The following is a 16,343-nucleotide window of genomic DNA, read 5'->3' on the forward strand; positions in this document are numbered from 1 at the left end:
TAAATCTTGAATTCAAAAGTCAAAGCAAACAGGGCAGGAAAACGACAGGAAATGAATGTGATGAAAATCCCCACTTCTAAAACAACAATTAAAATATAGCAAGTATAGAACACTATGAATATATAAATCATGCCAACTCTTCAATCTATTATGGGGCAAAATGACATAAAAACAATGAGACATATGCAATGAATGCTCAATTATAACTTATTGCCTCAATACAGATCTTTGTGTTTGAGTCACATAGGTTTATACAATGTTCCCAAGTCTCTTAATTAACTACACAATTATAAGTAGAGCACATTACTAGAGCCTTTTACATCTATATAAACATATTTAATTTATGTGTCGTGTTCTCAAATTGTTTAACGTATCCCTTACATTTCAGGCGACTTTTCGGAATACGCTATTTGTGTGTACACGAGGTATAACGCTCTTTTTGGAAATTATGTGGCTTGTATTCTACACTTTTAGCAGTTTTGCCATATAGTCTTTAGCTATGTCTCCATATAGCAACTTTTCACTTTGAAGCATCGCTTGGAAAGTGATTGACAGGTTGGTCACACTCGTCAAACATAGTGTTTGACAAGTGTGACCAGGTTTTTACTATTGAGGCTGCCTATGCGGCATCAATAGTAAAAGATAGAATGTTAAAATGCTAAAAAAAATAAAAAAATCGGGGTATATTTACCTTCCGGCGTCCCGCGCTGCCATCCTGGGCCACAGCGTTCCCAGTAATGCCTTGCGAGACCTGTGATGACGTAGTCTCGCGTTGCTATAGCGATCTGGCGAGACTACGTCATCACAGGTCTCGCAAGACATTACTGGGAACGCTTAGGCCGGGAATGCAGCGCGTGACGCCGGAAGGTAAATATACCCCATTTTTTATTCTTTTTTTTACAGGGGTATGGTACCCAGGACCTGGAGGACAGTCTCCTCTCCTCCACACCGTGGGTACCAACCGCACATGAGACGCTTAACTTCCCGCATGGTGGGCATAGCCACATGCGGAAAGTAAGCGATTCTCATGCATTCCTATGTGTGCGGAATCGCAGCAATTTTTTGTGATTCCGCACAAAAGAATGAGCATGCTGCGATTTTTTCCGTGATGCGATTCCGCCGCGGAAAAAAGCGCAACATTAGCACAGCATGTGCGGAATGCCATAGGAATGCATGGGGTGCGTTCTGTACATGATTTTTAAACGTTTTCACGCCGAAAATCGCGGCAAAAACTCTTAAAAATCGCTACGTGGGCACACAGCCTAAATGTTCAGTGCAGAATACAGGGTGAGCTAAGAAGTGAACGATATGTAGTAAAAGAGGCTATTTTTAATTAAATAAGGTACATTAGGATAAGTTAAGATTTTCATTTCACATTCTGTTTGTTCTATTTAGAGAAATGGACAAAATAGATATCAAGCGTAAAAGGGATCTGTTGCATTACAAATGCAAATGGAAGCAAAAGGTCATCCCGCTGATTATTATGGAGTCCATCTGTTTTATGTCAGTTTATAGAATGCAAGAAAAAGATTTGCATGCAGAATTGAACGTTATCCCCTGTTCATAGTACAGGAGATAACTTTCTGATCACTTGGAGCCAAACATTAGGACACCCAGCGACCCTGAGACTAGGACTCTGAATCGACATAACAGAGTAGAATTAGGAAATATGCATCAGCCTAATGTACTTTTTGTTAAAGAGCCCTGAGCTGTTTCTGTAATATGCCATTCCATACAACAACAAATGTTCCATGTACAGGGAGATGAGGGACTGGGGTGCCTTATTGTACTGATCAGATACATGTTAAAGGCTGGTTATTGGGATTCTCCCATAAAGAAATGGCTGGCCATACAGCAGATGCTGTAGGGTAAATGTTGAATTACATGCCAGGTATTTGAATAATCTATTAAAGTACAGTTCCAGAGTTTTCTGTTTTTTTTTCAGAGCTGGAGTGGTGCTATTAACCTAAGCACACTGCCCCCTGTCTCACACTCACCTAATCACCGTTTTTCGGTGTCGCTCAGGTCCTGCACAGTCCCGGAAGTCAGAAGCTATGTCACAAGCTCTCAAGCCAAGTCTATGAGAGCCAGAAAAAGGCTCTCATAGGCTTGTATTTAAGAGTGATCACGGCTCCATGAAACACTAGAGCTGCCAGCAAGTCACAAACTGCCACAGATCGACAGGAGTGGTGGTGATAACAGATGAAGACGCCAGATGGGGAGTAAAATATATTCTCTGGGGGCAGGGGACTTGGATTTGAAGCACTACTCCGGCAAAAAAATTCCTGGAGTGGTGCTTTAAATTGACGGGTTGAATTTGTAAAACCGGAAGGTGCTTTTACATAGCAACTCTCTGCTTTGGCAAAAACTAATATAGACCCCTTTCCAATACATCTATATTTCCCAATAGACCATATGGACAAGGGTTCGTTTAATAAAAGATGTACTTAAATCCCCCAAAATGTTAAAAGGTTGAAACTGCGCTTGTGACCTATATGGGCGGCATCACTGGGCATGGCACATGATGTCATACAAAGGAGCAGGTGTATAATGCTAAGTCCAATGGGTTATAATAAATAGCACCACAGTTTATAGGAACTTTCTAGGGTTGCAATAACCTACATAAAAAATTAGACTGACTGATACATAGAGTATTTGTCAAATTGTATTATTTTTACCCTTGAAATATCCTTGAGGTAGTGAATAGGATCTTAACACGTGTCTTCGATAAATTGTAGGCTACAGTTCCAGTTGAATTTCCTGAAATTTGAAGTTTCCCATCAATTCGAATGAGATTTGATTCATAATTTGCAGTTTTCAAGAAACTTGCCTGGCACCATTTCCTACACTGCTGAAGCATCAGAGAGGCGGCCAATGTCATTTTGGATTGCCGTGCAATTATTTGCCGCAAATCAAATTTCTTTGAGAAAATTTGGCAAATTCAAATTTCAAAAGATCAGCTCATCTCTATGTATCATTCTTGTAATCAAACTCCTTCTTTAATCTCAACCTTGTATTTAATACAACATCAATTTATTCCAACAGTAACCATGCATTACATTGTTAATTTCTCAGCAAACATCAGTTAATTACCATTCTCTCCGCATAGTTTATGCGTTTTCTTCAGAACAAACAATGCTGCTCATTTTGGTCTTTTTGTCATTTCCAGACATATTTAGACTAGGAAAACAGATATGGCACAAAAGACTGACTGAAATCTGCTGGTGTGACAAGCGTAACAAGAGGGCTGTGTACTGCAGAAGGATTAGATAGCAGTAAGAGAGTCAGTAATTTTTAATGAGCCTCCTTACCATGAGCTGCTCGATACGCACATCCCAGACAGGCAGAGTTAGCTGTGGCAATTGTGTGCACCGGGGCATTGAAAACATCTGACAAAACCTAGGCATGTATCAGAAATGTGAAATAACATTAGTTTGGATCACAACATTCTCTCTGCGATTAATTGCAATTATATAAAACAGATTTTTTTTCTTATCGTCACTGCCACATGATTCTATATGGTTCTTTGTGAATTTGTATAATTTTCGTAGTTATTTTATATTACAGCCACAATATTATTATTATTTATTTTTATAGCGCCATTTATTCCATGGCGCATTACATGTGAAAAAGGGGCATACAAAGACCAACACAATAAACATGAGCAACACAAGGCACACACAAGCACAAAAGGAGAGAGGACCCTGCCCGCGAGGGCTCACAGTCTAAAGGGTATAATATTAATGTTAAAGCTTTATACATTATATGGTAAAATTAAAGGAAATTGCCTGTATCATAATAACAAAAAAAAAATCTAAAAATACATTCATTGTTCGGTTTTGAAATCTCTTGATAATATGTTTTTTTGCAAAACTCTTAGCATTCACTATGGGCTGCATTTCCCAGCTTCCTAATAATGTCAAATATGCCATCATGCATAATGGAACGTAAGTGCTATTCAGAAAAATCTGTGTGAAAGCCTCCCACCAAACTCTCACAGAATATAACAAAGAAACATTTAAAAAAAATAACAAAAAGAGACTGACTAAAGTGATTTTTTTTTTTTATTATTATTATTATTATTATTATTATTATATAAAGTATTTCTGGAGCTACTTTAGATGGTATCGACCTCTTGGTCCCCCTCTCTTATAGTTACTTTTCTAACAGTTGTCTAGTATCACTGTTGGATTCAGCAGGTCATAGAACTTTCAGAGAAAACAATAAATGTCCTATAAAGAAAACATTTTGTACAGTAAATTATCTTTTTGGAGACTGATTACATTGCTGCACACTTATCTACATCTTAATAAAACAATAACGACCTGGGTGATATGTAACACGTAATTGGATGCAGCAACACAGGAGCAGAGCAAGGGTTAACAAGGGTAAACAGTAGAGTTGAGCGATACCGTCCGATACTTCAAAGTATCGGATCGGAATGGATTGGCCGATATTAAAAAAAAGTATCGGTATCGCCGATTCCGATACCGGAAGTCCCATTCAAGTCTATGGGACTTCCGGTATCGGAATAAGAAAAATCCTGTTTTTCCCTTGTACAGCCTCTCTGGGGTCTGTACGGGCCTTTCGGGGGGCTGTGCCGGCCTGCCAGGGGGTCTGTGCAGGCTCCGGTGGTCTGTGCCGGCCTGCCGGGGGGCTGTGCCGGCCTGCCAGGGGGGCTGTGCAGGCTCCGGTGGGCTGTGCCGGCCTGCCGGGGGGCTGTGCCGGCCTGCCAGGGGGGCTGTGCAGGCTCCGATGGGCTGTGCAGGCTTCGGGGGTCTGTGCAGGCATCGTCCGATGGGACTACAAGTCCCATCGGGCGATGCCTGCTACCATGACAGTGATTGACACATTAGCCAATGATGGGACAGTAGTAGTCCCATCATCCGGCTAATGTGTTGAATGTACAAAAAAAAAAAAAAAATAACATGCTACATACATACAACATGCATACTACATACATGCTACATTCATACTACATACTACATACATGCTACATTCATACTACATACTACATACATGCTACATTCATACTACATATATACTACATGCAACATACATACTACATATATACTACATGCAACATACATACTACATATATACTACATGCATGCAACATGCATACTACTTATATACTACATGCAGGCAACATGCATACTACATATATACTACATGCTACATACATACTACATATATGCTACATACATACTACATGCTACATACATACTACATATATACTACATGCATGCTACATACATACTACATGCTACATACATACTACATACATACTACATACATACATACTACATGCTACATACATACTACATATATACTATATATATACTACATGCATGCTACATACATACTACATGCTACATACATACCACATATATACTACATACATACTACATACATACCACATATATACTACATACATACTACATGCATGCTACATGCTACATACATACCACATACATACTACATACATACTACATACATACTACATGCTACATACATACTACATATATACTACATGCATGCTACATACATACTACATGCTACATACATACCACATATATACTACATACATACTACATGCATGCTACATGCTACATACATACTACATACATACTACATACATACTACATGCTACATACATACTACATATATACTACATGCATGCTACATACATACTGCATGCTACATGCATGCTACATACATACTACATACATACTACATGCTACATACATACCACATATATACTACATACATACTACATACAATACATTCATACAATACATACATAGACATACAGTACATATAACATAGAGTAACATACTTACCAATACTTGTCACATTGTTCCCCGAAGCCATTGTCTTTTACGGAATAAATATTAACATAACAAACCACAAAAATACTCACCCACGATCCGAAGCAGTCCACGAGTGTGTCCCACGACGATCTTGGGTAGAGAACTGCAGCATCAGCTGTTGCTGCCGTTCTCTACGGGCTGCAGGAATCCAATGACGGAAGGTAGGTATCCTTCCGCACTGTATTCCTCCGCCACTTAAAAAAAAAAGTCCCTAGTCTCACTTTATGCCATTGCTGCGTGGGAATTTCCCACACAGCAATGGCATAAAGTGAGACTAGGGACTTTTTTTTTTTTTTTAAGTGGCGGAGGAATACAGTGCGGAAGGATACCTACCTTCCGTCATTGGATTCCTGCAGCCCGTAGAGAACGGCAGCAACAGCTGATGCTGCAGTTCTCTACCCAAGATCGTCGTGGGACACACTCGTGGACTGCTTCGGATCGTGGGTGAGTATTTTTGTGGTTTGTTATGTTAATATTTATTCCGTAAAAGACAATGGCTTCGGGGAACAATGTGACAAGTATTGGTAAGTATGTTACTCTATGTTATATGTACTGTATGTCTATGTATGTATTGTATGAATGTATTGTATGTAGTATGTATGTAGTATATATGTGGTATGTATGTAGCATGTAGTATGTATGTAGTATGTATGTAGCATGCATGTAGCATGCAGTATGTATGTAGCATGCATGTAGTATATATGTAGTATGTATGTAGCATGTAGTATGTATGTAGCATGCATGTAGTATGTATGCAGTATGTATGTAGTATGTATGTAGTATATATGTAGCATGTAGTATGTATGTAGTATGTATGTAGCATGCATGTAGTATATATGTAGTATATATGTAGTATATATGTAGTATTTATGTAGTATGTATGTAGTATGTATGTAGTATATATGTGTTATGTATGTAGTATGTATGTAGTATGTATGTGGTATGTATGTAGTATGTATGTAGTATGTATGTAGTATGTATGTAGCATGTAGTATGTATGTAGCATGCATGTAGTATGTATGTAGCATGCAGTATGTATGTAGCATGCATGTAGTATATATGTAGTATGTATGTAGCATGTATGTAGCATGTATGTAGTATGTATGTAGTATGTATGTAGCATGTAGTATGTATGTAGTATGTATGTAGCATGCATGTAGTATATATGTAGTATGTATGTAGCATGTATGTATGTAGTATGTATGTAGTATGTATGTAGCATGCAGTATGTATGTAGCATGCATGTAGTATATATGTAGTATGTATGTAGCATGCATGTAGTATATATGTAGTATGTATGTAGTATGTATGTAGCATGTAGTATGTATGTAGCATGCATGTAGTATGTATGTAGTATGTATGTAGCATGCAGTATGTATGTAGCATGCATGTAGTATATATGTAGTATGTATGTAGCATGTATGTAGCATGTATGTAGTATGTATGTAGTATGTATGTAGCATGTAGTATGTATGTAGTATGTATGTAGCATGCATGTAGTATATATGTAGTATGTATGTAGCATGTATGTATGTAGTATGTATGTAGTATGTACAGTCATGGCCAAAAGTATTAACACCCCTGCAATTCTGTCAGATAATACTCAGTTTCTTCCTGAAAATGATTGCAAACACAAATTCTTTGGTATTATTATCTTCATTTAATTTGTCTTAAATGAAAAAACACAAAAGAGAATGAAGCAAAAAGCAAAACATTGATCATTTCACACAAAACTCCAAAAATGGGCCGGACAAAAGTATTGGCACCCTCAGCCTAATACTTGGTTGCACAACCTTTAGCCAAAATAACTGCGACCAACTGCTTCCGGTAACCATCAATGAGTTTCTTACAATGCTCTGCTGGAATTTTAGACCATTCTTCTTTGGCAAACTACTCCAGGTCCCTGATATTTGAAGGGTGCCTTCTCCAAACTGCCATTTCTAGATCTCTCCACAGGTGTTCTGTGGGATTCAGGTCTGGACTCATTGCTGGCCACCTTAGAAGTCTCCAGTGCTTTCTCTCAAACCATTTTCTAGTGCTTTTTGAAGTGTGTTTTGGGTTATTGTCCTGCTGGAAGACCCATGACCTCTGAGGTAGACCCAGCTTTCTCACACTGGGCCCTAAATTATGCTGCAAAATTTGTTGGTAGTCTTCTGACTTCATAATGCCATGCACACGGTCAAGCAGTCCAGTGCCAGAGGCAGCAAAGCAACCCCAAAACATCAGGGAACCTCCGCCATGTTTGACTGTAGGGACCGTGTACTTTTCTTTGAATGCCTCTTTTTTCTCCTGTAAACTCTATGTTGATGCTTTTGCCCTAAAAGCTCTACTTTTGTCTCATCTGACCAGAGAACATTCTTCCAAAATGTTTTAGGCTTTATCAGGTAAGTTTTGGCAAACTCCAGCCTGGCTTTTTTATGTCTCGGGGTAAGAAGTGGAGTCTTCCTGGGTCTCCTACCATACAGTCCCTTTTCATTCAGATGCCGACGGATAGTACGGGTTGACACCATTGTACCCTCGGACTGCAGGGCAGCTTGAACTTGTTTGGATGTTAGTGGAGGTTCTTTATCCAACATCCGCACAATCTTGCATTGAAATTTCTTGTCAATTTTTCTCTTCTGGCCACATCTAGAGAGGTTAGCCACAGTGCCATGGGCTTTAAACTTCTTGATGACACTGCGCACGGTAGACACAGGAACATTCAGGTCTTTGGAGATGGACTTGTAGCCTTGATATTGCTCATGCTTCCTCACAATTTGGTTTCTCAAGTCCTCAGACAGTTCTTTGGTCTTCTTTCTTTTTTCCATGCTCAATGTGGTACACACAAGGACACAGGACAGAGGTTGCGTCAACTTTAATCCATGTCAACTGGCTGCAAGTGTGATTTAGTTATTGCCAACACCTGTTAGGTGCCACAGGTAAGTTATAGGTGCTGTTAATTACACAAATTAAAGAAGCATCACATGATTTTTCGAACAGTGCCAATACTTTTGTCCACCCTCTTTGTTATGTTTGGTGTGGAATTATATCCAATTTGGCTTTAGGACAATTCTTTTTGTGTTTTTTCATTTAAGACAAATTAAATGAAGATAATAATACCAAAGAATTTGTGTTTGCAATCATTTTCAGGAAGAAACTGAGTATTATCTGACAGAATTGCAGGGGTGTCAATACTTTTGGCCATGACTGTATGTAGCATGCAGTATGTATGTAGCATGCATGTAGTATATATGTAGTATGTATGTAGCATGCATGTAGTATATATGTAGTATGTATGTAGTATGTATGTAGCATGTAGTATGTATGTAGCATGCATGTAGTATGTATGTAGTATTTTTTTTTTTTTTAACATTTAACACATTAGCCGGATGATGGGACTACTACTGTCCCATCATTGGCTAATGTGTCAATCACTGTCATGGTAGCAGGCATCGCCAGATGGGACTTGTAGTCCCATCGGACGATGCTTGCACAGACCCCCGGACATCAGCACAGCCCCCCGGCAGGCCGGCACAGACCCCCACAGGGTGCACAGACCACCGGCAGGCCGGCACAGCCCCCCGGCAGGCCGGTACAGACCCCCACAGGGTGCACAGACCACCGGCAGGCCGGCACAGCCCCCCGGCAGGCCGGTACAGACCCCCACAGGGTGCACAGACCACCGGCAGGCCGGCACAGCCCCCCCGGCAGGCCGGTACAGACCCCGGGCAGTCCACACAGCCCCCCGGCAGGCCGGCACAGCCCCCCGGCAGGCCGGCAGAGACCCCCGGAAGGCCCGAAATGACGGCGCATCATGATGCGCACACACCGCGCATCATGATGACGTCAGGCTGTCAATCAACTTTGAACTTCCGATTCCGATGCCGACTTCCGATATTGAAAAAATATCGGAAGTCGGTATTGGAATTCCGATACAGCAAGTATCGGCCGATACCCGATACTTGCGGTATCGGAATGCTCAACACTAGTAAACAGTTGTCTGATTTAATCGTTACAGGGAAAAATCTCCTCGCAGAGAGCAACAGGGGATAAATCAGATTAATGCTATAAATTACAAAAGATCGGAACAACTTAAGGTGGCAGTTTATATGTATGGGTACCGTTACACTTAGCGATGCACCAGCGATCCCGACAACGATATGGATCGCTGGTGCATCGCTAAGTGGTCGCTAGTGAGCAGCCACACAGGCAGATATCACCAGCGACATAGCAGCGGTCGGGGGTCGCTACTTACCTGTCAGACGCGGTGATCCTGGCGTCCTCCCGCCTGCGTTCACGCGTCGCTGCCACAGGAAGCCCAGCAGGAAGTGCCCGACGAGAAATAGTCCAGGACGTTCTCGCGCGCTCAGCGATAGCCAGCGGGGGGAGCCGGTCGGAGGTATGTATCACATGTAGCGATATCGCTAGCAATATCGCTGCTGCGTCACAAAACCAGGGATGTTACAGCAATATTGCTAGCGATATCGCTATGTGTAACGGGCCCTTATGTCTGTTTCACTTAGCATGAATCTGATGCATATCACTTCCTCTGGGATGAATGCTTGATGCTAGTTGAGGCCGATGCTGAGATCTTCCGGATTCCCCACCTAACAAATCAGTCTTCTTTCTTCTGGCGGCAGCTGGCGGTCACCGGTCTGACCCGGGGAGCCCCTAGCCAGTCACGCTCCTCTGCAGCCAGGAGTCTTTCACAGGTAGGCGTGCACTCTGAAGCACACCCAACAATGTCCCCCAGGTCCTCTCTGCACCCAAACCTATTTTTACTTGCAGCGCAACGCAGGTCCTCACTCTCACTTCTCTCTGACGCAAACCCCCTCTCACTTCCCGCGCAAAAACCCTTATACTCCTCTGGCTCACCACGTCCTCGCTCTGCAGGTCATGGGTCTCCTACATTCTCAATTTCCTTCCCCCCTGCAGCAATAGGCTCGGCACCAGCAGTTGCGGACCTGGTGCCCTTTCAGCTCCCACAGCCCAATCTTCTCCCTTACACCCCCATTCTCCTTTAACTCGTGATTCCACGGGCAGGCGAGAGCTCCTTCACCAGATGTTCACATACTTTCACTTATTGAATTATTCATTGCCAAATGAATTGACCTTGCTCATAATGGGTGAGGGGCACTCCAGCTGTCGTGCACTAGGATCGGCGTAATCCAGGTTGACTGATGGGAGGTAAAGAGCTACTTTGATCCGATGAGTCAGTCGCGCCTGTAGCTTCAAGCATTGCCACTTCAGTGCTCTCTTCCCTGGGAGCGGTAGACAGTGAACCGTTGAGGTCTAGGGGCGAGGCCAACATCTCTTCTTCATCAAAGTCGAGAACCGTCGAAGTGGGCGCCTTAATAACTTTTGGCAATTCTTCCCCATCGTCAGGCCCTTTGGACAGGCAGGGCCGCAACATGCTATGATGAATTACCCGGGTAGGCGCTGACTTCTGCCCATTCAGGCTGGACTTCATACATGGGACAGTCAGAACCAACTCGACATGTAACTCGATGTGGGGTCCTCTCCCATCGGCTTTTCTCAGGGCCACTTGTTCCGGATCAACACCCGGTCCCCTGATCTCAGAGCTGTCCCTCAAGTAGGTGCCGCTTCATGATGCTTGAGTTCTTAAAATTTCATCTGCACCAGCCGGCAGAAGGTCTGCAGTTGATGTCGGTGTTCTCAGATCCAAGAAGACACCCCTGTCTGTGGGTAGTCCTCTTCTGTGTCCAACTCCAGCTCGGTGATCTCTCGCCCCTTCCGCCCGAACAGCAAGGTGTACGAAATGAACTCTGTCGTACTCTGCACTCGATTGTTGTATAACCACACTAACTCAGCCAAAAACTCCAGCCATCATATTTTCCGATCTCCTAAAGTTCAAAGCTTCTGGATAAGCGTCCGGTTGAAGCATTCAGAGGCCCCATTCCTGAGGGTGGTAAGGAGTAGTTCTTGTCTTCTCAATCTGATATAAACAGTGCAACTCCTCCAACACTCGGCCTTGGAAGCAGGTGCCTTGGTCGGAGTGGATCCTTTTTGCAACTGTACACCCAGATAAAATCCTGGCAAATGGCCTATGCAGCTGATTCAGCAGTCTGGTCTCGGGTCGGAGTCACTAGGGCAAACTTTGTGAAATGGTCAGTCATCACCAAACAATGTTCATACCTGAGATGCGCTGGGCCTACAGTTAAGCAATTGATCATCAGTACCTCCAAGGGAGCAGAAGTCACAATGGTCTGTACCGGCCCTCCTGTTCTGTGGTTTGGCTAGTTTACAGCTCCGACATTTTTGGCAGGTCTCCTCCATCGCAGCCCTCAATTGTGGGTGATACACCAGCTTCTGCAACCACTGAAACGTCTTCTCCGGACCAAAGTGTGTCCCTCTCTTGTGGGTCTCTGTAGCCACTACACTGATCAATTTTCCCAGGAGCACTACTTGTCAAGTGACCCCCAATTCTAGTAGTAGCTGTACTCTCCAGTATAGCAACCCATCTTTCAACTGGAGCCTCTCCCACTGCCTCAGAACCACAGAGCTCCTGGAGGCAGAGCGCCTCTCTCTCGCTGGATGGCTGGGAAGTTGCTTCAGGGGCACCCACTGTCACAGCTGGGCGATTTCCTTATCTGTCTGCTGAAGTCGCACCCAGTCTTCCCAGGACCATCCCAGCACCTGTTCTCCAGATGTCTCTCTGATCTGTCCCTGTGTCGCCACCAATGATTTGGCATGGCAAAGTCCCGGAAACCAGGAATCTCTTCCACCTCCAGCTCTTCATCTCAGTCACGTTTGGGTCACTCATGAGTCACCCTCAAGAGGGCATCAGCTTGGGTGTTATCAGCCCTGGCCTGGTAGGCGATCTAGTGGCGATATTTCAACATGCGGGCCACCCATCGTTGTTCTAAGGGCCCCGTTACATTTAGCGATGCACCAGCGATCCCAACCACGATATAACCCGGTCAGGATCGCTGGTGCATCGCTAAATGGTCGCTAGTGAGCTGCCAAACAGGCAGATCTCACTAGCGACGCAGCAGCAGTCGTTACTTACCTGTCAGATGCGGCGATGATAATGTCCTCCGCCCGCGTCCACGCGTCGGAGAAACGGCCCAGAATGTTCTCGTGTGATCAGTGATAGCCAGCGGGGGGAGCCGGTCGGAGGTAAGTATCACATGTAGCGATATTGCTAGCAAAATCGGTGACGCTTTAGCGATATTGCTAGCGATATCGCTATGTGTAAAGCCACGTTTAGGCCCTCAAATTTGCATTTTCCAGGTGGGCCAGGGGGGTTATTATCTGTCTGCACGTGGAATTCTGACCCAGACAAGTATTCTGCAAAATTCTCAGTCATCGCCCACACCAACGCTAGCAGTTCCAACTTGAAGGAGCTATAATTGTCTGGGTTCTGCTCTGAGTTGTGAAGAGACTGGCTCACGTAGGCTATCGCTCGTTCCTTTCCTCCCTGCATTTGTGATAGAATTGCCCCCAGAACATGTAGGCTTCCATCAGTGTGGAGGAAGAAGGGCTGCAAGAAATCCTCATAAGCGAGTATTGGGGCTTCTGTCAAGGCCATTTTCAAGGCTCTGACAGCTTCTTCTTGACTGCTTCCCCACTGAATAGTTAAGTTCTTCTAGTCGGCCAGCACTCCTTTCAGCAGTTCTAATAAGGCTGGGGTCACACTGTGTTAATGCAGTCCATTTATCGGATTGCGTTACAATACGGCATAACACGATGTAACGCAATCCGTTAATGCAGCCATTCACTTCTATTATCGGGCGCATAGCGCACGCATGCGATGTGCAGTCATTCTGTGACGGACCCTCGGATGCGGGCTGAAGCAGCCGAGGGTCCGTCACTGCTAGCGCAGATGAATTAAAATAAACTCAAGGAAAAAGTGCAATATAAAGATGTTATTATGGTAAAAGATTAGCACACATGGAATAATAAAGGACACTCGGTAATTAAGATAAAAACAACGAAAAAACAGCAAGAAAAAATGTCCAAATTTTATTTTATTACCAATTAACACATATATGAATTAATATATTGTGTATATAAAATATATGTATGTATATATGTATAAAATAAAAAATATATGGTAAGGGGGTCAATGCCAAAGGGCACAACCGGGGACCAAAATTAGCAGCAATAAAATTTCATATGAAAACAAAAAATACATATATAAATAGGTACAATAAGTGAATAATATAAATATATATAAAGTGACCGTGCTAAAGTGAATATATTGAACAGATATAAAATGCAAAAAACAATAAAAATAATAAATATATTTTTTATATATAAGTGCAACAAAACAATATATGGGAGTGTTAAAATCAATATGTATATATATATATATATAAAAATATATAAAAAATAAATAGTGACTCAAACGTAAAGCAAGCTCTATAATATTATGCTCCCAGATGACAACGTGACGCACAAAAATGCCCACAAATAAAGAGTGAAAAAGGACAAATAATGAACGCTATGTGCAGTACCTTTATGCTGCAAGGGTCCCCGGGATGTGCCAGCCCCGGGGACCCTTGCAGCATAAAGGTACTGCACATAGCGTTCATTATTTGTCCTTTTTCACTCTTTATTTGTGGGCATTTTTGTGCATCACGTTGTCATCTGGGAGCATAATATTATAGAGCTTGCTTTACGTTTGAGTCACTATTTATTTTTTATATACTTATATATATACAGTGGGGAAAAAAAGTATTTAGTCAGTCAGCAATAGTGCAAGTTCCACCACTTAAAAAGTTGAGAGGCGTCTGTAATTTACATCATAGGTAGACCTCAACTATGGGAGACAAACTGAGAAAAAAAAATCCAGAAAATCACATTGTCTGTTTTTTTTTCATTTTATTTGCATATTATGGTGGAAAATAAGTATTTGGTCAGAAACAAAATTTCATCTCAATACTTTGTGATATATCCTTTGTTGGCAATGACAGAGGTCAAACGTTTTCTGTAAGTCTTCACAAGGTTGCCACACACTGTTGTTGGTATGTTGGCCCATTCCTCCATGCAGATCTCCTCTAGAGCAGTGATGTTTTTGGCTTTTCGCTTGGCAACACGGACTTTCAACTCCCTCCAAAGGTTTTCTATAGGGTTGAGATCTGGAGACTGGCTAGGCCACTCCAGGACCTTGAAATGCTTCTTACGAAGCCACTCCTTCGTTGCCCTGGCGGTGTGCTTTGGATCATTGTCATGTTGAAAGACCCAGCCACGTTTCATCTTCAATGCCCTTGCTGATGGAAGGAGGTTTGCACTCAAAATCTCACGATACATGGCCCCATTCATTCTTTCATGTACCCGGATCAGTCGTCCTGGCCCCTTTGCAGAGAAACAGCCCCAAAGCATGATGTTTCCACCACCATGCTTTACAGTAGGTATGGTGTTTGATGGATGCAACTCAATATTCTTTTTCCTCCAAACACGACAAGTTGTGTTTCTACCAAACAGTTCCAGTTTGTTTTCATCAGACCATAGGACATTCTCCCAAAACTCCTCTGGATCATCCAAATGCTCTCTAGCAAACTTCAGACGGGCCCGGACATGTACAGGCTTAAGCAGTGGGACACGTCTGGCACTGCAGGATCTGAGTCCATGGTGGCGTAGTGTGTTACTTATGGTAGGCCTTGTTACATTGGTCCCAGCTCTCTGCAGTTCATTCACTAGGTCCCCCCGCGTGGTTCTGGGATTTTTGCTCACCGTTCTTGTGATCATTCTGACCCCACGGGGTGGGATTTTGCGTGGAGCACCAGATCGAGGGAGATTATCAGTGGTCTTGTATGTCTTCCATTTTCTAATTATTGCTCCCACAGTTGATTTCTTCACTCCAAGCTGGTTGGCTATTGCAGATTCAGCCTTCCCAGCCTGGTGCAGGGCTACAATTTTGTTTCTGGTGTCCTTTGACAGCTCTTTGGTCTTCACCATAGTGGAGTTTGGAGTCAGACTGTTTGAGGGTGTGCACAGGTGTCTTTTTATACTGATAACAAGTTTAAACAGGTGCCATTACTACAGGTAATGAGTGGAGGAAAGAGGAGACTCTTAAAGAAGAAGTTACAGGTCTGTGAGAGCCAGAAACCTTGATTGCTTGTTTCTGACCAAATACTTATTTTCCACCATAATATGCAAATAAAATGAAAAAAAAACAGACAATGTGATTTTCTGGATTTTTTTTTCTCAGTTTGTCTCCCATAGTTGAGGTCTACCTATGATATAAATTACAGACGCCTCTCATCTTTTTAAGTGGTGGAACTTGCACTATTGCTGACTGACTAAATACTTTTTTTCCCCACTGTATATATACACTCACTGGCCACTTTATTAGGTACACCATGCTAGTAAGGGCTTGGACCCCCTTTTGCCTTCAGAACTGCCTCAATTCTTCGTGGCAGAGATTCAACAAGGTGCTGGAAGCATTCCTCAGAGATTTTGGACCATATTGACATGATGGCATCACACAGTTGGCGCAGATTTGTCGGCTGCACATCCCTGATG

The 16,343-nt window shown here is 42.7% G+C and overlaps 1 protein-coding gene across 8 annotated transcripts in view; it reads right to left on the reverse strand.

The window, feature by feature from the left end:
* XYLB (xylulokinase) overlaps nucleotides 1-16,343 on the reverse strand; it is a 331,699-nt gene that overhangs the window by 18,413 nt on the left and 296,943 nt on the right. For 7 of the 8 annotated variants that reach the window (XM_073581548.1, XM_073581550.1, XM_073581551.1 and 4 more), the window contains one exon: nucleotides 3,312-3,399. The exons of the other annotated variant lie outside the window; for it this stretch is intronic. In XM_073581548.1, coding sequence (XP_073437649.1) covers nucleotides 3,312-3,399 — 88 coding nt within the window. The remainder of the gene's footprint in view (nucleotides 1-3,311; nucleotides 3,400-16,343) is intronic. 8 annotated transcript variants of the gene reach the window in all.

This window comes from Dendrobates tinctorius, unplaced genomic scaffold, assembly GCF_039654945.1.
Source record: "Dendrobates tinctorius isolate UK_male_01 unplaced genomic scaffold, ASM3965494v1 ptg000070l, whole genome shotgun sequence".
Taxonomy (NCBI): domain Eukaryota; kingdom Metazoa; phylum Chordata; class Amphibia; order Anura; family Dendrobatidae; genus Dendrobates; species Dendrobates tinctorius.